The sequence below is a fragment of the Solanum verrucosum genome, unplaced genomic scaffold (genome assembly GCF_900185275.1).
Source record: "Solanum verrucosum unplaced genomic scaffold, falcon-dt-bn FXZP01000018.1, whole genome shotgun sequence".
Classification (NCBI taxonomy): Eukaryota; Viridiplantae; Streptophyta; class Magnoliopsida; order Solanales; family Solanaceae; genus Solanum; species Solanum verrucosum.
The window spans coordinates 318,260-345,613 of record NW_026020225.1 but is presented as its reverse complement, the minus strand read 5'-3'; the positions used below and the strand labels follow the sequence as shown (position 1 = coordinate 345,613).

At 33.9% G+C, this 27,354-nt stretch overlaps 2 protein-coding genes across 3 annotated transcripts in view; both read right to left on the bottom strand.

Annotated features, from left to right (window-relative positions):
- LOC125831893 (uncharacterized) overlaps window positions 1-27,354 on the bottom strand; it is a 360,286-nt gene that overhangs the window by 245,684 nt on the left and 87,248 nt on the right. The gene's annotated exons all lie outside the window — the stretch shown is intronic.
- LOC125831889 (protein ESSENTIAL FOR POTEXVIRUS ACCUMULATION 1-like) lies at window positions 15,631-24,428 on the bottom strand. Of its 2 annotated transcripts, none has more exons than XM_049511017.1 (12): window positions 24,102-24,428; window positions 23,663-23,710; window positions 23,482-23,555; window positions 21,496-22,290; window positions 21,302-21,395; window positions 21,021-21,179; window positions 20,175-20,927; window positions 18,010-20,003; window positions 17,818-17,926; window positions 17,596-17,695; window positions 16,662-16,810; window positions 15,631-16,215 (listed from the first exon to the last, which is right to left on the bottom strand). In XM_049511017.1, exons 1-12 carry the CDS (start codon window positions 24,166-24,168, stop codon window positions 15,896-15,898), a joined length of 4,662 nt encoding a protein of 1,553 aa, XP_049366974.1. In that variant the 5' UTR covers window positions 24,169-24,428; the 3' UTR covers window positions 15,631-15,895. The 2 variants fall into 2 exon arrangements, with proteins under 2 accessions (XP_049366974.1, XP_049366975.1); XM_049511018.1 differs by having other exon boundaries at window positions 17,596-17,668; window positions 24,102-24,427.

The window sequence follows — 27,354 nt, the reverse complement described above, 5'->3', positions numbered from 1 at the left end:
AGTGTCATTGCTATTGGATTGTTAGTGCAAAAGAAGGGGGATCTTAGAGCGTTTACTATTCCATGTACTATTGGCATGTTACACTTTGATAAGGCACTATGTGACTTGTGTACTAGCATAACTTTGATACTATTATCTGTATTCTAAAAGTTGGATTTGAGAGCCCCCAAACTAACTGAAATGCGGCTACTTATGGTTGATCGTACTGTGAAGAAACCTTTTAGGATGCTATAAGATGTTTTGGTTGAAGTTGAGGAATTGATAATTTCGGTGAATTTTGTGATATTAGACTGTGAGGTTGACTTTGAAGTGCCTATCATCTTAGAAAGACCATTCCTTGCTACTAGGTGTGCTTTAGTTGATATGGAGAGAGGGCTATTGAAATTCTAATTAAATAATGAAAGAGATAACTCATTTAGGGCTTTATTTGGATAGATTTAGTGTCTTCAAATGCTTATATTGTGCCAATAACTGATAAAAAATCCTTGATTTCCAGGTATTTGGATTGAGGAACCAAGTAAGGGCACTAATTTGCAAAAAGTAATAAAGTGAGCTGAAAGAAGGAAGAAAAGAGAGCCTGGCGATCACCAAGTCCATTAGGCGAGTCGCCTAATGGCCATTTTACCGCCTAAAGTTACAGTGTGCCAAGCCCTGAAGGAGAAAATCAAGTTGGCGAGAGAAGGGAGCAGTCGGCGGATCGTCGAGTGATTCCGCATTGCATAACTAGATCGCCCAAAGTTACAGACCTGGAGGATGTTGAAGGCCAAGGCAAAAGGGCAATGGAAAGGACCAAATGGCGGATCACTGAGTTGATCGACGAGCCCGACTTACTGCTCCGAATGGCCCTTCGCAGCATATTTTTGGCAACTATAAATACATTTTCAAACATTAAGCTTAGAATAAAATTTTTATTCTGAACAATCTTTAGAATTCATTTATTTTTCAGTTTGAACTCTGAGTATTGAGACAAGTTTTCCTTAAGCTTTAAAGAATTGAAGTTTTCTAATTTTGAGAAATTGGAAGTGGGTCTTTGAGATTCTTCAATTTGGACCTTTGTAAAGACAAAATCAATCATACCTAGTTGATGGAAACACAATTTGGTAACCATTTTTATCTTTTTATCATGTCTAGCTAAAACCCCAATTCTTGGGATGTGATTATGTGATTATGGACTGATTTAGTTTACGGGTATTGCTAATTGTTAGTTTAAATGTTGTTTAAAAGTGATTTCAATCATTAATTGTGGTTTAAATTAAAGAATTTTAGTTGCAAATGCAGTTCTACTGTCGTATTTTTGGCCTGCTCGTGAGAGAGGTTTTGAAACCAAGATTATTGATTGATGGTCTGTGGGTATTGGGTTGTCATGGGTTCATCTCGCGAGAGTGAATCCTAATCCTTTTTCCACACATTCAGCTCGAAAGAGTGAATGGACTAAAGCGTAGGTTGTTCTTTCTCTTCATAGGGATACAACTAGCTTTCTGATTCCTTTAGCTAACAAGGAATACATAGTAACAAAGGGTTATATTGCACCAAAAGGTCATACGAAGTTGCTAATGAGTGTTATATCACATATCTACAATGTTGAGATTATGTTTTTTGAGTCACTTATCTCCTAAAAGCGGAAGGTTGGAGTCGCCCTGTGATAATTTGGAGCAATGTACTGCTCATCGGTAAAGTTATAAGAGTACTGCCTGCCTACACCTGCTTCTAACTTGTTGATGTTAGTATGTATAGCTTCCTTAATAGCTCCAATGAGAATCCTCACAATGATATCAATTTGGTATACTTGAACCTTGAGGACAAGGGGCAGAAGGTATTGTTATGAATGGGCCTAGACCAGTATTGACAAAGCAGCCCAAATCTGAATTAATTAAGTATCTATGTATGGGATCCGGGTTGATAAATAGAGACTTAGGAGAGCAAAATAGGTTTATGCAAATTGTTGAGAAAAATGTCTAGCCATCTCATCCCTTTCTTTGAGTTCTACTTCTCATCCCTTTCTTTTACTTGTGTTCTTCAATTTCTATTTAGTTCTTAAATTCCTTTGTAATTCCAATTACTAGTTAATGAAATAGATTTATCGATTGTTTGAGTTTGAATTGTGTTGGTCTTATTATCGGGTTGTTACATTGGCGAAGACATGCCTGCTCATAGCCTCTTCTACTAAGTAGTAATAAAGTTAAATTATTACTCCTACTATTCCCTAACTTTCTAGAAATATATAAATGGAAGGGAATTTTTATGAAGTTAGAACATAGAACTATCATTAATTGTATAAAGAAATTATTTTGTTGACTTTATAATGTGGGATCCAGATCCACCACGTTCACCTTTTTTAATTCTTCTCTTTTTTATTTTTCCTTTTGTATAATACACGGTTCATTTGAATTAAAAAGAAAGTTATATAATTTTGACACATAATCTTGACTTTTCTTTTATTTCAATTAATCTTACTAGGCTTCTTAGTCTTGAGTAATTTACTAAAATAAATTCTTATATTTTTATTATTAATTTCGCTAAATTCAGGGGGAAAAATACACAAAATAAAGAACAACAATCTAATTTATAATATCTACATTTTAATTACTAAGAAACTAGTATTCGTATAAAATTAAAAAAATAAAACAAAGATACTAAAATAGCAAGAAAAAAATATGATATAAAAAGAAAATAAAGAAAGACGTCAGAAAAGGAAACTGATCTTTTCAACGACAATTACTCACGTTTTTTAAAGGTTAATAGTATAGAAAGTATGTTTGGCATTATTGTTAAAAATTGCTTATTTTTAAAAATACTTTTTAAAATAGCTTTTCAGAAAAGTATTTTTCAAAAAAAATAATTTGTGTTTGTTAAATTCATTTGAAAAGTGTTTTTTAATAAGCAACTTGTGTTTGGCTAATTTTTTTTAAAAAATGAGTTTTGAGAGTCAAATTACGAAAAATGGCAAAGTATCAATGGACTTTTTAATAATAAAATTATTTTATAGAGAGAAACTATTTTAAACATCTAATCAGAAACTTTAATTACATTTTTAATTTAATTAATTCAAATTTACATATTCAAATTTTCAATCAATATTATTCATAGAAAAATATTGTTGAAAATATTGAAAAGAGAAATATTTTTTTTTTGCTACCTATTTTTTTGGATTCATTCTTAGCTATTATCTTTTTTATATATATAATACTCTAAAGTTTTTTTAAAAATTAAATAATACGTAAATTCAGAAAAGAATTTTTTTTATTTGTTACTTTTTTGGGAGGGCCTAGATCTTAAATTGTTACTTTTCTCTATTTTTTTTAAGGGCAAACCACATAAATCCCACTAGTTTAGGTCTTAATTATTAAGATTCCCAATAGTTTTAAATATTACTTTTTGTACCATATTTTATGTTTAGGATACACGAGTCTGAATCCATGAGATACATGTATCTGTCGAATTTTACAATTGAGATACACAATTTATTTAGTTAAATTAATTGGTTGGAACTAATTTCCTTAATTAGAGGAGTAATTGAGGATTTTCAAAATACATAGATAATTAATTTCATTTTATTATTCTTTGAAATAGTAAATTCATTAATATTATTAATATAAGATAAAAACATGTATATCTTGGTAATGCAATTTGATTAATTTCAAATTATTACTCTTAAAATAATAAATACATTAATTTGATGTATCTATTATCAATTTATGATGTATCCAACAAACTAAACACTTAGATACATGAGTGCCCTGCAAGTACATTCATATGTATCATAGAAGTATCTAGCTTTAATTTCATGTATTTGTTATAGGTATCTAGTATTAATTTTATGTTATATATATAATATTAATTTCATGTATCTTTTATATGTATCTAGTATTAATTTGATGTATCAAGTATCAATTGCATATGTTATATCCAAAAACATGTATCTCGAATACATAGTAAGCATATACATCTAATTATGTGTATCTAAATATGAAATATACAAAAAGAAGAAGCATATACATCTAATTATGTGTATTTAAATTTCATACGTTATATCCAAAAACATGTATCTCGAATACATAATAAGCATATACATTTAATTATGTGTCTCTAAATATGAAATGTAGCTGAAACACATGAATTTAGGAACAAATCACGATTGTAGAGTATCTGTCGTATCATTAATATCATCGTGTTGTTAAATATCATGTATCCGAAAATTTAATGGTAGATACATATACATGGTCAAACACCCCATTACTAAAAATACAACTCAGATCTTAATTAAGATTACTACTTATTGGATACACATGTTTCAAGGGCTATATCAAAGTAATATTGGTACTACCAAATCCATGTCACGGTAACCAAAGAAAGCCTTAGAAGAACACCAGCAAACAAAAACTCTCTACAATACTCCCTTTGATCCTTTTGCGTTGTGGCATAACATAATCAAAACTAAGATCCATTTCTTCCGAAGACAAACAATCAAGACCCACTCTGAATTCAAGTTTTCTCTGTAGCAGTTACTTTGATTTGATCTAGTTATAAATGAACAATACATAATAATATTTGGGTTCAGGAGAATTTGTCGGCCATGGTGATGATATCTTGAGAAGAAGAGAGTAGATTAGCTATTGTTGGAATGAAATTGTACGATGAAATTCTTAAATCATAAAGGAGGAGACATAATTGAGTGATAAATATGGAAGGAGAGAATTAAGAGATAGTGGTTGATTTGGAGTGAAAGAGTTAATTAAGCAGATAATTAATCAATCCTAGTTTTAAGGTATGTGGGTATCTAATAATCTAATTGTATCTTCAAATAATATATTAATATATGGTATGAAATATTAAAAGTGGTAATATGTGTAATTTTTTGAAAGTAAAGATAATATTAGTATATATAGTAGTAATGTATGTCTAATAAGGTAGTTTATTCTTTTTTTAATCCTGCAAAAAATATTATTGTTATTTTTATTTCTAATTTTGTAGAATAATACATAAAATAATATATACAATATAAAATATAAATAATAATATAATAACATAAATAAAATAAATAATTTATTATATAAAAAAAATTCTTGAATGAAAATCAACCAAACTTATGAGATATGTTAATTAATTAATACGTGATATATTGATAAATATGTATATATGCAAGGGATATTTTAGTCTTAAAAAAAATCTGCTTCTGCTTCTGCTTTTTTTAAAAAGCATAAAATTTTAGTTTCTTCCCAACAGTAGAAAAATTGCTTTTGCATCCATTTAAAAACACTTTTAAAGATTTGTCAAACACTTAATTTTTTAAAAAAAATACTTCTGGTCTCCCAACAACAATATCAAATAGGCTCTTAATTATATTTCACGGGTTGGTTTGGGTCGGTTATTGGTCAAAACCAAAACCAAACCAACTTAATCGGTTTTAAAATTATCAAAACCAAACCAAACCTAATATAATATATATTTATCGGTTTGGTTGGTATCGATTTCAGTTCGGTTTGGTTCGGTTATTCGGTTATTAACTATATACATAAAATTAAAAGAAATAATTTATTCAAAACGTGAAAAAAGTTACAATAATCCATTCAAAGTGAAAAATAGTTAGAATGACTGACATTATAAAACTTTCGATCATTGAATTTACTATGAATAAAGCTTCAAAATTCACTAGTTTTGTCCTAGAAGGAAGAGACATTGACATTTTAAATCCCACAAAGAATTGTCATACACACTCATATACATGAAACCAATAAGATAGAAGTTCTTACCTTGGACATTTTTACTTTCATAAGACATTTTTACTTTCATAAGTCAATTATAAATAAATTTTGATGAATACATATATAAGATTTTTAAAATTGTTTATAAAATAGTATATTATGCATGTATAATAATAAAATTTATGTGTATTATTTATCAGTTTGATTCGGTTATTTCTTCGGTTTTTTTCGAACAAAACCATAACCAAATCAAATACTATCGATTTTTTAAAAATCTAAAACCAAACAAAACCAAACCCTAAATAAAATCGACTTATTTAATCGGTTTGATTCGATTTTTCGGTTTGAATCGGTTTTTATCCAAACCGTGAACTCCCTTATATTGGTGGGAGAATTTATATCTCATTCTATAGAAGTGGTGGTGCCCTTGGACGACCAAGGGTACTCCCGTAATTTGCCCCTTTAAAATCATAGTAAGATAGGTACCATCTTATCCCTAGATTACAAACACGTGTTGTTACCTGTTGCTATCAATCCAACACTATAGACATTTTGTTAATATTTTTTAAATATTATGCTTCAAATATGTTGTACTTGGCTTGGACGACGAAGGCTGGTTCCGTCATTTTACTCCTAATTTGACCGATTAACAAACTCCACCTGTTTGCCTTCTGGGTTTCCACGTGGTTTCGTCAGACTACCAAAAGGGTAGGCTGGTAATTTCCTCTTTTCAATTCCTTCTTTGTTTGCCGCGTGTGTGCATCCGCAGAAAAGATCCACGCCTTGGGTCTTCAATCTTCCATATTTGCTGATTCTAAAAATATTTGCATATCTCTCTGTGCCGCTTGCTCTGATTTTGCTCCTGACTCTCTCGATAGATTAGGAGCCATTATTTTCCTCCGCCACCAAGCCTTGAAAGTTTCTCCGGCGGTCATTTCGCCTCTACGGTAAGTTCTCCGATTTGCCTCCATACTGATTATTTCCTTCAAGGTAGACTGCAAATCCTCAATTTGGGTGTTCGCACAGAAGCTTCAACTCCACCTTTGCACAACGCCTAGCTCATTCTTTTTTACTGGATTTTGGAGGTTCTTCATCTATATTACTTGAGTCCAGAATCTGGATATTTAGGTTTTGCTTGGACCTCTGACTCAAAAATAGGTTAGTCGACTTACTACTTATTGTTTAATGAATTGATGAGATACAACTAAAATAGAGCTTAATTTGATTTTGATTTGTCCGAGTTTTCAATGGGTAAAAAAAATGTATCTTAAACAGGTAAAAAAAAAAGAAGGCATCTTAAACAGGTAAAAAAATTCCAACAGTAGAAATACTTTAATAAAAATCCTATGTAAAAATTCCTCAGTGTCCTTCATTCTTTATGATTTCTAATCATGGTTTTGGACCTCCTATTGCACCCATCAATTCCATTCTCTGTGGCTCTTTTTTCATTTTTAATATGATTTGGTTGGCTTGCATTGATAATTCCGTTGGAGAAGTACATGACTTTCTGTAATTTGCTTCATTATTGTATATTCTGCTGAAGGTTTGATGTTTTATGCCTACTTTTGTGGTGATTTTTCCTCGGTGTCTATTACTTTATGCATCATGGAAAAAATTTACACTATTTCTATATTTCTCTTTGGATAATCGCAACATATTTTTCTACTCGGAATAGCAAACTATAGTTTAGTGCCAGACGTTTACACAGTTCTAGAGCTCCACTTTCCTTTCCCTTCACTCGCTCCTTAAATTATAAATAAATACTTTCGTATGAGGTTATGGCAATTGATTTTCGTATCACCTATACTTTGCTTCAAAAGGTTAATCCTATGAAACTAAACTGCTTTACTTCTGATATAGGTTTAAAAGGGGGATCTTCTTGATTGACTGCCCTGTTATGGTTTATCAAAATAAAGACTTTGAAACATATAGTCCTGACGTATGTGATATGCATTTCTTACTTAAGCTTGGTCGAACTTATGTTTATCACTTGTCAATGAATGAACGCCAACTGAAGTGCCAACTCTCTAGGTAATTGTGATTTGTTCATCCACATTTGAGTTAAAGTTTATTAAGCCTGAGATCCTACAGAGAAAAATGCACGAAAAGAATGCTCCTTTATACTGTTTTATTTAAACAATTATGACATTTGCTGGTGGATTTGAGGTCATAACCTCTACTTCTACATAGAAGACTAAGTGAAATTTCCTAAACCTAGCAGCATCTCTTCCTCGGAGTTTCATTTCAATATAATTCGATACTCAATTTAAAGGACAAAGAAGGAAGAAATCAAACGACGAGGAAAAATACTTTCTTTATCTTCAAAGTTCATATATTCTGTGGCTAATTTTTCTCGGTCTGAGCTCTCAGTTGTGGTAAGTGTTTTATTGAGAGTCAGTTTTTTCGGACGACCAAAAGGATAAGCTGGTAATTTCCTTTTTCCAGTTTCAGATTTGTTTGTTGCATGTGTTTCTACATCCACAGAAAAGATCCACATGTTGGATCTTCAATCTTCCACATTTGACAATGCTTTTGGTATGTTCTCTGTTTCCATTCATCAATTTTGTGGGTTTTCTTTCAATTTAAAGTCTTGCCTCTTGAATCTGCAAAAAAGATCCCTTACTGGAGGTCTGCCTTCTGTCTTTATTTGCTAGGTTTATGTCCTCTTCAATGTTCTCTTTACTAATTAATCTGAATTGCTAGCTTCCCTTTATGCTTAATTTTAATTTGGTTCGTTTGTCAAATCCAAACAAACCTCCAAGAAGAAGATTTGATTTTCTTTTGATTTACTGGGTTTACTTCTTCTTCATTTTCTACTCGGTAATATCAAAGGTTGCTTTTACTTTGAAGCATCTGTGCATTCATTTGGTGTCATTTCTTTGCTTGAAACAACAGACTGACAATACCAAAATAAAGCTACTTATCGCCCTTAAACTTACTAAATATGGCTACATCTCTAAGCCATCCGAACAGTGACTGTTAACTATAACATTCACCCGTCTCATACTAATCTATTGAAGTGCCTTTGATTCTACACGACATTAAGTTTTCGCGAGCTTGATCTAGAGAAGAAACTCAAGAAAAGAAGAAAACTATCGTCGGCAGATTTTCAGTAGACCTTACTTAAATCAACATTTTTTATGCAAATTGGTTGCACTCTTTGGTTCTTCTTAGTGACATAGTGGGCTTATTGGTTATCTTTGGCCATTGCCAATGCTTTTGCTAACTCATCTGCATCTTGGAATATTTATCAAAAATTAAATATTTCGTCAATCTTATTTCTTGCTAAAAGCCTGATTTTACATCCACTATAACTACATTACAATCAATCGTCTTCTTACAATTAAAGGACTTTTATGATTCTCACGCAGGTAGCTCCTCTAAATGGGATCACAATGGGTGATGGAGCTGCAATTTCAATCCCCGGGACATTCCATGTTGTGACTGAAAAAACTGTAATATATCTGTCCTTATGCAATTTTGTTCTTTTAAGTATCTTTATTTTGCTTATGTACCTCTGTCCAGGAGGTTCAGAGTTTTAATTTCTCTGTTGGATTGAGGTTAATTTGTTTAAGTTACTTGTGTAACTTGAAATATAGATGATGACTTTGGTTCATTAGTATTCCAGATTAGGTTCCTGACTACGATTTTTTGTGGTTAATGTATTGTGGTATTTGTTAATTGATTTGTAGTAACAATTATCTGTGCTTTTAAGGCATATCTTGGTACGCACCCGTGTTGGATACTTATGCACATCCATACGTAACACGTTCTATATTTATATCCTTGATTTCATTGCTTGCGTGGTACATACTCTTTTCTTTCACTTTCTTATATACAAAGGCATTCGTGCTGATGTTATCATTTGGGAAGATTTTTGCTAATGTGAATTCGGGAGATTTGTTATACATAAATTGGAGCTTTTGCTAACCATAGCCAACTGCTTCATAAGCTACTAATAATTACTATAAGCTTGTACACGTATATGCATAATTATTCCTCTGTGAGATAACTGTATGAGAGTTAATATTTCATGAATTGCTCATTGGCGAAGCTTTCAGTATATTCCATGGCAATTTAGTTCTCTGCTTATGAATAACTTGACTAGATAAGTTGCAGGGAAATGACTCGAGGATTTCATTGGTTTTGTACTTGGCTTCTGTTTTCGTTTCGTGTTTATGATTAGTGTCAATTATGATGTGATTTCTTGCCAGTTAAATGTGCAAGAAAGTAAAGATTCCAGGACAAGCTTCTATTTTCATTTACACATACAAGTAGTTGCGCTCAGTAGTACTTTGTACTTTGTTCTTATTGGCTAGCTAATGTGGTTGAAGTTAATAATCATCTTTCACTCCTAATAGAGAAAAACCAAATGACTATTTCTTTGTGTTCAAAATATATAGGCGAATGAAAACAACAGAATAAAGTTGGGAGATAATTTCTTTCATGCTTTTGTCAATTGGATTTTCTCGAATTTAAATAGCTTATCTCCAAAGTCATATGTTATTTTCTGTACAATTTGAGGTTTCAGATGCATACCTGCTTCTCTTTCCTATATCCGTCAAATTTTGTTACTATTCACTCCTTTAATTTATTTTCAGGTAATAAAAAAGAGGTTTCAACCTGAAAGAACCTACTTTTGTTTAGAAATTCCATAATTCAAAAGTTATCTCTCTGAAAAAGTCCATGTATAACATTTCGCAAAATATATGTAACCTACTATGAAATGTGTAATGTCGGTATTTATTTTAATCATGTTGCATATTTGCACGTCTTTCTTTACAACTACTTTTATCTCCACAATATGTGCGTGCCTTGCACGGGCACCCTTATCTAGTTATTTTGAATAAGTATGACTATTATGAAAATATTAGTATAGTGCCGTGTTTTTGTACAGGTGTACCATATCAATTAATTTAAAGAAAATACATAAAAATTCTTATGAATTTTACTGCAACATTTACTTTAGCACTTAAACTATACGAGAGTTTAAATACCTCCTTTAATATCTCTCAAGTGATATTTTTTCAACCCTCTCATCACCAGCGCTACACATGTGTTGAAATATCTTTATTGGGCACGTTAATCATCTAATTTTACCTTTTAACTTTTTTAAAAAAAATGTATTAAATCCACTTTTTCACTTCAACGGTAATATCCTAACCCACCCACCCAATTTTCACCTTCAAAGGAACTCTAATTTGTTCTTCTCCCTCACCCCAATCAACTCAAAATCTGCTCAAGGTATGAAATTGGGACCTAATTTCTTGTTTTCTACTTGATATATCTCAAATTTTAGCTCTTCAAGCTTAAAAAAAATTTAATCTTTGAAGGAATAATTTTACTCCGTGAAAATATAAAATTCAAACTTATTCTTCAACGGTAATATCCTAACCATTACTAAAAAACTGCTAAAAAACGACGGATAAAAAAGTGACGGATGGCGTCGCTCCAAAAAGCGACGCCATTTGCCACACTGTCCGTCACTTCTTTGAAAAATAATTATTTTTTAAATTATTTTACAAAAAGCGACAGACGGCATCTCTTAGTCCGTCACTATTTTCCGTGATTTTTTGCGCCAAATAAATATATAATTAATAATTATTTATTTAATATAAATAGCGACGCCATCCGTCGCTTTTATTAAAAATAATTATATATAAATTAAAAAATAACCACGCTATCTGTCGCTAATTAATTTATTTAATTTTATTAATTATTTTTTTATAAAAGCGACGGACGACATCTTTAAGTCTGTTGCTTATTGGTCAAAATATATGGTCAATTATTTTTAAAAAGCGACGGACAATGTCTCTTAGTCCGTCGCATTTTGGTCAAAATATTGGTCAACTATTTTTTTTTAAAAGTGACGGACATAGACACGCTATCCGTCACTTTTTATTAAATATCCGAAAGATAGACGGGAATTTTTCCCCATTTCCCCATTTTCCCATTTTCAAAATACCTCATTCTCTCTTCTTTCTCTCCACTCCGGCGTCCACCGTCCGTCGTTCCGTCGTACCTCTTCGCCGGTGCTCGCAAGCAGTAGCTTGGAGGAGCTTCCGTCGCCGCCTCCTCCTCCTTCCCCTCTCTCTTCATTCCCTCCTTTCCCTTTAAGGTTAGGGTTTAATTTATCAACAAAAAAAATAATCAATTTGAGCTATATTTGATTTTGTTAGTTATTTAATTATAATTTTTTTATTGAATTTGTGTTTATTGATTGTTAGTTTGAATTTGGGATTATTAGTTAGTGAGTGAATTGAGATTTTTAATGTTAGGGTTAGTTTGAATTAGGGTATCTTAGGATTTGTTTGAATTTTGGTATTTCTTGAGTTAATTAGTCTGGTTTTGGATTTTAGGACTAGTTTGAATTAGGGTATTTAAGGACTTGTTTCAATTTGGGTATTATTTGAGTTAGTTTGATTTTCGAATTTTAGGACTAACTAGGCTTGAATTATATTTGAGATTTTAGGACTAATAGTTTGAATTTGGGATTAGGACTAGCTAGTTTGAATTTGGTATTTTAGCACTATTTGATTTTGAAATTTTAGGACTAGTTTGAATTTGTGATTGTAAGACTAGTTTGAATTTAATTTGAATTTTGGGACTAGTTTGAATTATATTTGAGATTTTAGGACTAATAGTTTGAATTTGGAATTTTTAGGACTAGCTAGTTTGAATTTGAAATTTTAGCACTAATTTGATTTTGGGATTTTAGGACTAGTTTGAATTTGTGATTTTAAAACTAGTTTGAATTTGAAATTTAGGACTTGATTGAATTATATTTGAGATTCTAGGACTAATAGTTTGAATTTGAAATTTAGGACTTGATTGAATTATATTTGAGATTCTAGGACTAATAGTTTGAATTTGAAATTTAGGACTTGATTGAATTATATTTGAGATTCTAGGACTAATAGTTTGAATTTGGAATTTTAGGACTAGCTAGTTTGAATTTGAGATTTTAGGGATTTGAATTATAACTTAATTAGAACTTATAATTAATTATAACTTGAATTTACTATAACTTGAACTTAATTAGGAATATTAACTTGAAATCTTGTTGACCTTAATTAATTAGAACTTAATTAATTTATAATAACTTGAAAAGTTAATTAGGAATATAAACTTAACTTTGAACTTAACAAGAACTTGAACTTAATTTGAACTTAATTAATTAGTATTCATTAATTAATTAAGCTTTAACTTTTGTAGATCTTGAAATGTAGTATTTATATTAACAATATAAATTAGCTTAATGTAGTAAAATTATTATTAAATTTAATTTATAATATAATTGAATATCTATATTTTTATAGATGGATCATCATTTGTGGATGTATAATATGCATTATGAAATCGGTGTTGGTTTGAAACCTAAGTTTATTGACGGTGTTAGAGATTTTATTGAACAAACAATGACATTTGATATTTTCAAGAATAATGGATTGGTCAGGTGTCCTTGTAATGGATGTAGGTGCTTAAAATTTTTTGAACCAGATACAGTCATGGTTCAATTTTTAGTTAAGTTTAATAATTTTAATATACTTTACTTTTTTTAATTATCTAACAATATTCATTTTTTTCAGACTATGTGTACTTGAGAACCGAGGTTTAATATGGTCATTGCGATCACATTAGAGAGAAGGCATCCGCCAGACTGTCTAGCTGGCTAAAGAAAGTTTGGGATACTAATTAGTGTCCGAGTTGAATGTTGCCTCATGTGTTTGATGAATTGCACCAATATTGGAACATAGATAAGTTCAAGGCGATGTCCAAACAAGCCAAAAAGGCTAGAGGCAGTATTAAGGGTGGCTCATTGCATACTGGAGGTGCAAAGAGCGTTGGAACAATTACAAGAGAGATGATAAGTTCTAACTCAAACTTTTAAATAAATAATTAGTTGATTAATATCGTTATAATATAAATTTCATTTTTATTTATAGGAAAAAGAAATGGGGCATACTCCCCTTGTACCAGAGGTTTTCAAGAAGACTATGTGAAGAAGAAAGAAAATGAGTCAAATTCGGATATGTGGGTGGAGGAAAGGGCAGAACGAACTTTTGTAAGTTATTTAATTAATATTAATAATGAATATATATATATATATATATAATGCTAATTTTTATTTTTATTATACAGAGTGAATATCACCAGTACGTGTCCAAATGACACCTGAAAGGTCAAATGTACTTGTTCAGGTCAGATCTACTTTTGATCATTTTTCTCTTTGAAAAATAGAATATTACCTACTATGTCTTTCACCGGGTGAGCAAAAAGTTACCTTTAGCCCAGTCTGCCTTACTTAACTAGAGAGCAGATGTTGAAGGGGAAAACCGGGCTTTCACCTCAGGCTTGAGCCTGTAAAGGTATAAGAGTTAGCGAACCAAGAGAAAAAATTCCTTGATATAATAAAGAATTGTCCAGTCAAATTTGGACAGAAAAAATGGTAGGGGAGACATACAAGGGTAGAGTCTATGGTCGAGGCTCTCGAAATGATGTACGACGACTCGTGTCAGGCTTAGAAGGTATTGGATCGTTACATCAAGCCGAGGCAATTGACGGTGTTCGGATCGCTGCTATGTCGGCACAGATAGAAAAACTAACAGCAGCACTGCAAGAGTCTGAGCGAAAAAGAGTAGTTGAACAAGAAAACATGAGTGTGACAGTTCAGCAAATCAAAGAACAAGTGTTGAACCTTGCTCGTCGACCTACATCTACATCGTCTCCTGTCGAGGGCTGACGACGACAGTAAGGAGGAGGATGTTTATATAGACTGCACTCCTTGATTATCTTTTATAGCTTTAGTTTATGAACTCTTTTTTAATTTTGAATCAAATTTTGAATGACTTTATATGTTTTTGTATTGTGATTTAGATATTTTTAAAGATTGATTTAATTTTGTTGTTTTATATCTTGTGTGGGATGTTTAGATTGTATTTTGTTTGATTGGGCTGGTTAAAATTGAATTGAATTGATTTATATTTGCAGGTGGGCAGCATATCAAAAATATGCAGAAAAAAGTGACGGACAGGGTGGTTTCGTCCGTTGCTTTTTTGCATTAAATTTTTCAAATAAACCCAGAAAAGCAACGGACAGGGTCCTTTAAACCGTCGCTTTTTTGGGTTTTTCAAAAAATTAATTTCCAGAAAAGCGACAGACAGGGTCCTTTAGTCTATCGCTTTTCTGGGATTTTCAAAATTTAAATTTCCAAAAAAGCGACGGATTGCATCGCTTTTTGAAAATTTAAAAAATGAAAATATAAAAAAAGAAACGCTGTCCGTCGCTTTCCTGAAAAAAAATAATCAGAAAGCGACGCAGTCCATCTTTTTTTTGCGACGTTGTCCGTCGCTTTTTGAAAAGCGTCAACCCAAAAAGCGGTGTATGATTGCGTCGCTTTTCCGGCGAATTTGACCAAAAAAGCGACGCAGACCGTCGTTTTTTCGGCAGTTTTTTAGTAGTGAACCCACCCACCCAATTTTCCCCTTCAAAGGAACCCTAATAATTTCTCTGTGAAAAGGTAAAATTCAAACTTATTCTTCTTCATTTATTATTATGATTTTTGTTTCCTTTACTGTCAGTTTTTTCAATTCAATTAATACTATTTTTGGGATAAACAAAATTGTTATCTAAAATTACTTGTCAAATAACTAAAGAAAAATATAATTAATTATTTTTTCTCATTTTACCTTAACAGTTAATTGTTTTTAGACGTGTAAACAAGATTTGTAAAGTTGCAAAATAATTTTTCAAGGAGTAACTATTAAAACTGTCATTTTATTTGTAATTTCTTGAAGGACATGTAAAAGGAAAAATGGACAACTAATATGAAAAATGAAAACTAACTTAAAAAAAGAAGAGAGGGAGAACCAAAGGAAAAAAGCTTAAAAGGGAGAGATGTTCTAAAAGTACTTTACTCTTTCAGAGCTTATTGGTATATTCTTTTGCCCTTATCTCATTGGCTAAAGGAAAACATTCTGTTAGAATGTTCCTCTACTCTACTTGATTGGTTGTATCTATAAAGATTCAATCCACACAACTAATTGTCTACACTACCTAACACTAACTATATCTCAAGCCACCCCTACACAAAATGGGATGGAGTAAAAGAAAATGTGTTATGGAAATTTCACAGATGACGCGAAAATGTACAGCACAAGAAATCGGGACACAAGTTACCAACTGTACAGTAACTAATCTTCTATGCGTTGTATCTCACCCATCATGATGCGATTGCTTGTAACCTTGAAACCAAGAAGAGCAGGATCAATTTGTCTTCCTTTCTTTCCTTTCTTCTTACCACTACGGTGTGTTGCATCCAATGCCTCTGATGCATGTGCTTCCTGAGCTGTTGGCTTCTTAGCATTACTCTTAAGCATGTCACTGAATGATGTCTCTGAAACATCAGCATCACTACAAGATGCAGTTCGTCGGAAGCGCCCGTCTTTCTTGTCAGACGTCATAGCACTGGGAACTTGATTTGCTGCATTACCTCCAGCTTCCCTCTTACCCCCTAGTGACAGAATTCATAAAAGGATGGGTTAGCAATTAGGATGGATAGAATGAGTGTGGTGCAAGGGGATTGGCAATTAACTCTTACAAGCCATAAAGGAAGAGCAGACATCAAATTAGCTACTCCCTCCGTTCCAATTTATGTAACAACCAGGCATGGAGTTCAAGAAGGAAATGAAGACTTTTAAAACTTAATGATTTAAATTAAGTCATAGATATTTGTAGCTAGAAATCATCTCATTAAGGGTAAAATGGGAAGTTCAAAGTGTTACTAAAAAGAGAAAGAATCATTATTTTGGACAGACCAAAAAGGAGTATCACATAAATTGGGACACAGGGAGTAGTATATTTCTCACATCTTCAAGGTGCAAAATATCTAGCAAATATAGAAATATCAAGACAAAATAGTAAACAGTGATAGCAACAAAAAGGAGAAAGACATCCTACCTTCAGAAGCCATGGCATCTGAAGGATTTTTGCCTCTCACTAGGCTATCAGAAGTTGTCTCAGATAGACCCTCCTGGGTTGAAGAAACGCGCAATTCAGGTGGGTGCTTCGGCAAGATGTTATCTGACCTTTTTGATGTCACAGCCATCCTACCCAAATAGAAACAAAATTCAGATGCATATCAGGAAAGCAAAATCACAACATAATCTTCATTGAGGGAAGGAGCTAGTCCTATATACAGGATGGTAAAACTCTTCCGTGACTTATACAAGAAAAAACACTGATTAAAGAAAATATTAACCATTGAAAGGAAAAAGAAGAGGAACAGAACTTTTTGAGCAAGGAAGAAGTAGCACCATGTAAAAGTTACAATCAGACATATTAGCATAACACGGTTTTACAAGATTAAAACACAACTCGTTGAGTTATCAAAGGCATGCTTAATCCCTGAAGCGAGGCTCAGAACGCGTTGAGCACTTCGCCTTGCTTAATGTGCGGTTCAGTGTCGTGATCAAGGCTCTAAGACATACTTTTCTTTGTGAATGAGCATTTCCTGAAGAGGCGATGCTAAACCATTGATATTTCACTTTATCATAAAAACAAAAATACGACGTATAATTATCAGTAAAATAATGTAGGCAAGTGAAATATCATAGCTAAACGTTCAGTACTCTAAAGCAAAAAAGTTTCTTAGTAAGCCAATCTACTTCTATAACTAGAGTACATTCTTTCTGTAATAGAAACTTGGCAATAAATTCTACACTCCAGGAATTATAAGTAGTGATTTCTTCTTTCAAAAATTTTTATATGAATAAAATTGTTGCAGCTACTGAAGCACAAACTTTACTTGATTTCCCAAACTACCAACTACACCCATGAGAATGACATACATAAAAATAAGTCCTTTCCAGGAAGAAACAGAGATAGCACATACCGTTCCTTAGGAATTTCCTCTGTAGCCGAATCCCTTCTATCACTCTTGTCATTGTAAAAGTCAAGACTTCCACCTGAAGATGATTTAAAAACATTACAATCTTTCAAACAATAAAACCTTCTTTTAATAAGATTGATATACAAGCACAGACGCACATATATAAGCATTCAATATAATACACAACATATGTGTGTGTAATTGTGTATATATAGAGAGAGTAACCTCCAGTACCAAGTGAAGTGTGCCTGCTGAGCAAGTTAATTGGCATTTCCCCTTCTACAGTCGGCACACCAGTTTGCCTAACGATACTTTCGCGAGCCTCTAAATGTACCTACAGATAATCATCATGACATGTAAGAGTGTATCTTCATTGCCAACACATATAAGATGTAGGTCTGGGATCTTGTAAATTACCTGAGAGGCTTCATTGATGCTGGAAAAGACAGGTTGAGCTTCAGCTAAAGCTCCAGAATGAGATTTGAAGGGAAATCTCTCACAAGCATCAAGACTATCGGCAATCTCATTTACATGATCTCTCTGTGGTGGAAAACCTGAATTAGAACCATATGACCCAACAGTGATAGCTTGGTTTAGACTCATATCCTGGTCCAAAAGAGGGTTGAATGAACGGTTTGAAGCATTTGTCGTAGAAAAGTGACCGGAGTGAAAGCCCCTCTCAAACAAAATCCCTCTGGTCATTTCTGCTTGATCAGTTGACTGCTGACCAGATTTTTGCTGGAGCAGTTCCATAAGTAATCGCTTTGAACTGTCATCATTAGCACCAGCTGACATCCACATACTTTGATCTTCAGAAGCCCTTTTGACATCAAAATCCCTTCTTTGTCTCTCACCATTGAGATGTAGTTGCTGCATCCTAGTTTCCATCCAATCAGCTGGTAACTGACCATTTCTTTCAGACCAATGATTTTCCATTGTATCTCCATTTGGAGCATGAAACTGATTTGAAAATAGAGGACGGTGAGGAGATTGCAAGTGGATGCCAGTCGAGAAACCAGGCATGTGACCAGCTGAGTGCATTCTTGAATTTGGATCTTGCATTTCTAAACCTTGTGCGCGCACTAGAGGATTTATGGCATCCAAATTAACACCAGGACCACCACCAGGTACTGACATCGTCCGTTCCAAAGGCAGAAATCCAGTGTCATAGAGACCCCGCTGAAGTCTATCCTGCATTGACAAATTCCTTTCCAGATGACTAACATGCTCTTCCGGAGGGGGTATCTGTTGCTGTTGGTAAATATCTAATGGACCAAATCCAGAGTTTGCTCGACGAGCAACACCTGGATTTCTTAGATACTGACCAGTTTCATCAGCAGGCCAGACAGCACCAATCTGTCTGTCTTCCTCCATTTCCAAACGTTGTCTTAACCTCTCATGTGCTTGTTCTTGTTGAAGGGCTTGATGCTCCAAAGGATGCAACTGTCCATGTTTTGCCCGTGATAGGAGCTCCATTAAATCACTTTGAGGCCCTTGATGTGGTATTTGACCAAACTTTGCTTGAATGAGATGCTCAATAGATGGTTCAGCATGTCTTGGTGGAAGATGTGGACGCTGTTGCAGTTCACTCAGAATTTGTTGCTCTATCAACACCTGCTCCAGAGCACTGCTATGCCTAATAGCATCAAGACGTGATTGTGTGTAACTTGGTTCACGTACTTGTCTCTGCAATAATTGTTCGAGAACCAGCTGCCTAGCATGGGACTCTTGTTCTTTCATTAGCATTTGCTGTTGATGGAACTGTTGTTGTTGCTGCAGTTGTTGAAGCTGCAACTGTCTCTGCTGTTGCAGCTGAAGCGCCATAAAGTGTTCCAGATCCTGCCCAGTCTGACTCGCCAACTGTGGTTGGTGTATTGAATTATGATTTGTGCCACGTTCCATCATAGCTTCATTTAAGTGACTATTATGAGAGGATATCAAATTATGAGGATGCTGTTGCTGAAGTTGTTGGGAAAACAGTTTGTCTGCCAACTCAAACCGGTTCAGTTCATGGTCCTGGTGCAACAAGCAGCTGGCATCCATAGCTTCTTGATATATGTTGGGTTCAGATCCAGCATTTCTTCTATAAGCATCAGTCCATGTCTCCAGAGCAGAGGTTGAGTCCGTCTTGGCACCAAATGGCCCAACCCTCGCAGCACCAGAGTTTAGAACTTGATCCTGGCCACTTCCTCTAAAAGGAGCATCTGAGATAGGACCACTCTTTCCTGCAGTACCTTCAAGCTCTGACCATAATAAGCCAAGTGGGTGCAATGTCTGTTCATGATTTGGAACTCCACCCTCACACATTGTGCTTGGAGTTGCACGGTGGATATTTGAAGGATCAGTAAGGCCTGTGGAAGTTTTTCCAATAGCATTGCCACCGCTTCCAGGTCTTCCTGGAAACACAATTTCTGCAAATATAGATGGAAACTTAAAAATTAAATAGCAAAATAACAGATAAAGGTCAACCACATTAAATATCAATGGCCATGACCTTAATGGCCTATATGCAGGGAAAGAGGCCAGATTCCCACCTCCAAAGCCACAGGAGGCTATGCATTCAGCTAAATATGCTAACTCACCTTCATCTTGAGCAACAAAATTGTTAAAGTCTTCACTATGTGAATATGGAGGTTTAAATTGACGAGCTGGATGATCAGGTATTGACTGAATATGAAGTCCACCAAGGCCATCACAATCAGATGGCGGCCAGCTCGAGCCATCAAAGGCAGCAGAACCAACCATCTCAGAAACAGAAGCTGAGCTACGTAAACCAGAATCCAACTTCCCCTCTAGTACAGCAGATGGTTCTGCCTGGGAAAGATTGGTGTTACCAACATGCTCATGTTCAAATTTCAAATGCGGCATTACATCACAAAGTTCAAAGAAAGGTGAATCTTCAGGGGCATCTTCCAAGCGAACTAGTAAGTCCATACCAAAAAATCCCTGATCAAACCATGAAATGATGTCAGCTCCGAGAAATGGCCCCTGGATTTCGCCCTGAGGATCACGATAGTACAAACTCAACTCCTCTGGTGGAATACCCCTTCCTAGAAGGTTGTTCCAATAATTTTCAGAAGAGGACTTCACAAATACAGAATTTGAATCATCAGACACCTTCAAACTGCCATCAAAAGCAACATGTTGATTGTTCTCAAAGATAGGTGTCCTGGTTACTCCGGAATCTGGTAAGCTCTGCACAGAAATATCAGATTGGGACCCACTAATGTAGTTAAGGCAGTCACTATTGTCAGTTCTCTTCCTGGTAAACAAACTTCCATCTGCAGCAATAGCTTCAGAAACATTGTCTTTCAGTCCTTCATGATTATCTCCTCCTGAATCACAAACAAGTTCCTTTGTCAGAAGTCAACAGAAAAATCAACCTTGATGAGAAGAGCTGATTTAAATAGAGGTAATAATTTACTCACCATCACACTTGACCTTGACACCGTTCTCGTAAACAAAGCTATAGGTATTGGCTTCTTCAACACCTATTGAAGTTTTCAATAATCTATCAACTGTCTCTTCAGTGACATCAGCGAAGGGAGCACCCATTTTTGTATTGTTGGGCTCTGTATCCCCTGTTTCTGGAAGATATAAAAGCAAATTCAGAGAGAATCTCTTATCATACTCCAACAAAAAGACAAAGGATAGGGATGGGAGTAGCAGTCAGTACCGCATCCAGACATAGTGTTCAAGAAACAATTACCTGTGACATTATCCATTGATTGACCCTTTCTAAAAGAATTGTGAGAAACACCACCACCGGTAATTTTACCCTTCCATATATCATTGAGAACAGCCTATAATAAGATTGATCAAGCAACTTTATGGTATCAAATATTTTTTGAACACTTAGAAAACCTACAATTCTGAACAAATGAAGTAATTGATGTAGCTCACCTCTTCCTCAGCATCAGGAACAACAAAAGCTAATGGTTCAATAGCAATTACTTGGGTAACTGGGGGAACTTCTTCCATATTTTCAGGCATGCTACAAAGAGATGAGCCAAGCTTTTGCCTGCGGTATATGTCAAGAGTTTTCCCCCGTGGATAACTGAATATGCCAGTCGAGATTCTTGATTTTCCAGCGACAGAATTCTCAAATGGTGAAGCACCAATTGCACCCCCAGAGGAAGGTCTTATAATAGTCCCAGTAGACCTCCCACGACCCAAGTTAAATCCCACATTTGACCCTTCTACTTTTCCTCTCTCCTGTCCAAAACCTGGAGCAGCTCGATAGGAACTTGGAGCAGCAGAGTTGCCCTCCATTTTATAGCGTGGACGCCACTTGTCACGAGAATCTGACTCCCGTTCTGAGACAGTACGGTTAGCCACAAATGTTTGACCATCATTATGAACATCTTCCTTATCTACATCTATCCTTTTCTCACTGCGATTTTCTTTTTCTTTGTCATCAGGACCCCACCTAGAAGACCACTTGTTATCACGCCTTGTATCAAGCCCAGAATTGCGGTTATTAACATCATGCTCAGCACGGCGATCGGTTTTCCTTCGTTCTCTCCGACCAAGCAAGCCAGTTTCCCTTTCTTCCTCACGCCACCGGCGACTGCTCTCAGTCTCCACTGTCGTTCTTCTCCAATCCTTCTTGTCGTCAGGTACATCTGTACGCCAAGCCTCCTTCTGACTTGAATCAACAGAACTTCCAAGTGACAGAGAGCTTGGTGGACGCGGTTCCTATGATGAATAAAACCCAGTAGAAAACATTTTACTAGAAACTTCAAGCAGTAAAAAAGAAATATGGGCATGTGTAACATCTGAACATCTGGCATTTGAGATATATATATATATATAGAGAGAGAGAGAGGGGAATGGAAATCCAACTCTCAAAAAGATTACAGGCAAATAAAGCAAAATTTTCTTCAGTTCTGCTTAACATTGCAACAGAAATCGGTAACAGACACTTCAAGAATTTCATACGTATAAAGTCTAGGAGGAAATAATGCTACAACGTGACCGAACTCAGTTGAAGTTTAAAGGAAAAGTGTTTTTGGGGTGTTTCAAGGTATCTTTTTTTGTTTAGATCAATAAGAGGAGCTTGAATCGACAGTGACTTTCTAAATCTCAGTTTTAAGACGTAGATCTGTTATGAAGCCACAAGTAATGGATGACATGCATGACAGAAGTATTTCCTCTGTGGTCATGGGCGGTAAATACCATATAAAATCACAGGATTAACAAACAAAAACTGTTATGCTTAGTGTGATCCTTCAAAGGGGTGAAACTTTCCGTCTAAAGCAGACCACACACACTTAGTCAACACATATGGGTACTAAAAGATCAAAGTCAATATCTTTGTTATGTCTAATATGGTTAAATGCCGACACCGACAAGATTTCACGAAGACTGTCTAATTCAACAAGAGAACACTTCATTCTCAAGGGTTCCCTATATTTATACTTAGAAAGGGGAATCTCCGGATGGAACAAACCAATTCCTTTTTAGTTTTGACTAATAAGGACAATTCATCATACCATGCAAAGCGAAGCCCGGAATTTAAGTGGAGAAGGGTAGAGGGGCGGGCCCATTATCCACCGAGTTTAGAAGGCTGTGATTGGTCCAAAGAGCGGGTCACAGACGGATTTCTCGGTTATCAAGGGAAAAAAAATACAATTCATCATACCATACACAAAGCAAGTAAAAAGTTTCAATCATGTACAAAAAAAAACATTTTTATAGTTGACAATGACTTTATATGATCTATTGAGTTTGAGATGATGTTGTAACTGCAAGAGGGAGGGGATATTATACATCCATATCTCGACTGGTCTGACGAGAATTTGTCTCAAACTTATGAGTATAGTTTGTATGATGGAATTATCCATTGATGAGTATAAATCAGCTAGTCTGAAAAGTAAGCAAACTCACCATCTTTGTGTCACTTGATTTAACATAAAGCCACTGTGGAGACAAAGGAATGCTGCTGTCCACCATTGCTTGATCTAAAGCAAGGTCAAGGAGAATTACAAGTGAATGTAAAAAGTATATATCAGAAGAAGATCCAGAGTCCGCATGTAATCAAAAATTAAAAAAAATGAAAGAGAAATACCTTTGGAAATATCAAGCTGACCCATGAAAGGCTTGTTGTCATCATTACCTGCAAGCAGATGTTTGTTAGCAACTGTAAAACATGACAAAGTGGGAGCAAAAGTAAATAAATAAATAAATAAGAAAATCTAGTTGCAGCTACTTGTAGATCCAAACACTGGAAGAAGGTGAGAAAATCAACAACTTCCTAATGTAAAATAAATGTTGACAAGCATCAATCCCTCGTCAATTAAGATTGACCAGAAGACTGGCCGCTACAGTGTATTTTGAGTTGGCAATAGAACAATTGGATAGACTGAAATGTCAAAGAAAGCAAATCCAGAGAACCAAATACAGATAAAGAGGATACCTGATCTGAAGCCCTAGAATTTACTAAATTGAAGATTCAAAAATAAGCCCTAAACTAATTGTAAATCAAAATTAAAGAAACTATAGAGCACCTTTGGAGTGATCGGAAGTCTTAGAGGAAAGAAGATCGTCAGGAAGATCAAGATTTCCTTCTGCCATGGCCTTGTCGAGATAGAGGAACGATACAGAAAAATCAATCGGAGAAAAAGGGGAGAGAGTGAAATGGAAGAGTCAAATGAGAGTGAATGTGGATTTGAAGACCGAAGCACAAGCCAGAGAGAGTTTTAGGGTTCCGAGAGCTATTGATGAGAACTGTTGCAGAGAGAAAGAGAGAGATGCGCGAGTCGGGAACAGGTGACGGAGAAGAAAAGGCTGAGGGTTTGGGTGGTCACTAGAGCCAAATCATCTTCTCGAAAACCAAAAATTAAAATAAACGAATTTTTAGACAAAATTATCCTTTTTAACTCTATTTTGGTCATTCAAATAAATTCTTTAAATTTACTTACCACAATATGCTCTTATGGTAACAATACATTCACCTCGAGTCCGATGTACAAGTAGTTGTGTGTATTAGATCGGGTACCACATTGATACGATACATGAACACCAACATAATTAAAAACTTTTTATCGTGTGTACATATGAGATTGATAGATTATATAACATTGTACAATAGTGAGATTGGTAGGGTATATGAACTCCTTGGTCATGCTACTATTTGATGATCCTAAGTAAAATTATTGTGAGACATTGGTATGTCCAAGGTTACTAGCGTGTTTGAAATGCATGTCCATCTTATTTGACTAGGTGTAAAACAAAAAATTATTTTGAAATTCCTAAGGGTAGGGGTTCTTATTTCCATTTCAAGAAGGTTTTACGTAATTGAAATGTCCGCTAACACGCAATTATCCAACGACTTGAAAACTTGATGACTAACTTTGGAAAAATATTTGAAGGAAAATATATTTAAAGTCATTTAGAAAACATAATAATTTAAGATACTTGAAATAATTTAAAGAGAGTTTTGTCAAAAAAATGACCAAGTAAAGAAAGACAATTAAATAAATCACTTAAATAGAAAAATTCATTATACCAAAAGATGATTTGTCGATTTAATTAAGTTAATCTAAAAGTATAAGTTGGAATTAAATACAATCAAAAGAAATATACAATAATAAGAGAGAGATAAATTTGGGCTTCTGTCCAAATTCAGAGTATTGGGCTAACAAGTTCACTCTATCTTTCTGTCTTAATTCTAAGTAATTCAGTCTTTTAAGACACTTCATTTTGGACCTAGCCCAATTTTGTTGTATCATTATGTATATAATTACTATATACTTGTTGTATATATTGTATATTGGACGTATATTGATTGTATACAACGCTTGTTTATGTATATTAGCTTATGTTTGCCTAGTATATCAGTTTCTGTTTTCCCATACAAACACGAGGCCGACTCGATAAAGAAAATTAAGACTCTATGACTCAACTCGAAAATGTAAAGAAAAAAAGAAGTCCACAAGACACTCGGATAGACATCACATGCAAACAAGGGGATATAGATTAACATATAATTCAACTAAAATAAACAAAGAAAATAATAAAAGACATGTTGAAAGCACACAATTTTAAAAGAGTAATTGAAAGAGAGCAATGATCATTCGATCCATAATGAAGTAACATGGAAACTGGTAACATGCATATACGTAAAAAAAAATAGAGGAAAAAGAGCAAAATTGGTCATTATCATATATTCAAGTAACTAAAAGACATGGAATTAACATATATATATATATATATATACTAGATAGGCAATGCCCTACATATTTAAATTTGATATATGTTTTTCTCGTTGGTTTGATGTAGTTTACATAATAATAATAGTAATAATATAGTTAAAGCAGTTGATACTTTGACCGAATGTCTCTATAAACATGAGTAAAGTATGATGTTATCATGTACATGATAAGTTCTTGGGTACTTTTATATTAATATTGACCTTTGTGATTTCTCCATCGTACAATAAAATCAAGCAAGCATGGATTCATATTGAAGGATAAAATAGACAATAGTGATCAATAGTATAAGTATTTATATTACAGTAAACACATATGAAGTCTGATGAATAAAACATTATAGATATATGAACATTGTGTGGGGTACAAAAGAGCAAAATCATACCATGGTGGTCATAAGGTTCTCGTCACACATCATTGGCTAGAACATATTTGCCATTTCAAATTGTTGACGTAATCGAAAGATAAACTATATTTTGAATACTATTATTTGATTCATGATAATTACAAGTATATGATTTGCATCATAAGTACACAAAAGTATAGAAATCTATTTGAGTCTGCCTTCAGTCTTTTGCTATCTCAAATAGGCTAGTCTTCTATTGTTTTTCTTCTTTCCATAGTTCAAACCCTTGTAGCATAAATACATTCCTCTTCTTGTGTACACAGGTATGGCATAATTTTCTTTAAATAGAAACATTGTATATGAACTTGTATATTAGTATACATAAAAGCAGTTGTATATCTATGTAGATAGGTAAAGGCACTTGTATATTTGTAATGATAAAGACAATTGTAATATCCAAATCTTGTATGATAATAAAAGAAGATCCTCATGTCACAAACACTCTCCCTAGGGCTACATTGTTATGTCAACTACACTAAAAGATAAAAATAAAATAACAAAGATCATATTGTATATTAGTATACATAAAAGCAGTTGTATATTTGTGTAGATACAATAGTATAGGTAAAGACACTTGTATATTTGTAATGATAAAAACAATTGTAATATCCTAACCTAGTATATAATAATAAAAGATGATCCTCCTGTCACAAACACACTCCCTAGGGCTACATTGTTATGTCAACTGAGCTGAAAGCGCTTTCAATCTTCAGAAAGATCATATCTCTCATACATACAATATTCTCTTTTCCTTTTTTTTTGTATGGGATGTTTTTTTCCTTCCCTCTTTTTCTTTCTGATGTTCTAATAGGTAATATCTCAACTTGAAATATAAAGAACCATCACAAATTTGCGAGACAATAAAACACCACTAAAAAAAATAGAACTTCTCCCTCAGTTGAGATGGAGAAACATAAACAAGTAAGAAGAACTTGTCCATTCAAAATAAACAAAATATAGAGTTAAAGATTCTAATAACTTTGCATGGATAATTTCAGAGAAATTATTTCAAATACCAAGGCCTTGTAAAGTAAAGTAGTACTCCACATATCGAAAATTATTAAGTAGACTCTCAAGTGATTAATTTCAAGTATTATTGCAATTTGTATAAGTTCAATCATAATGTCGCAATATAATGTAGAT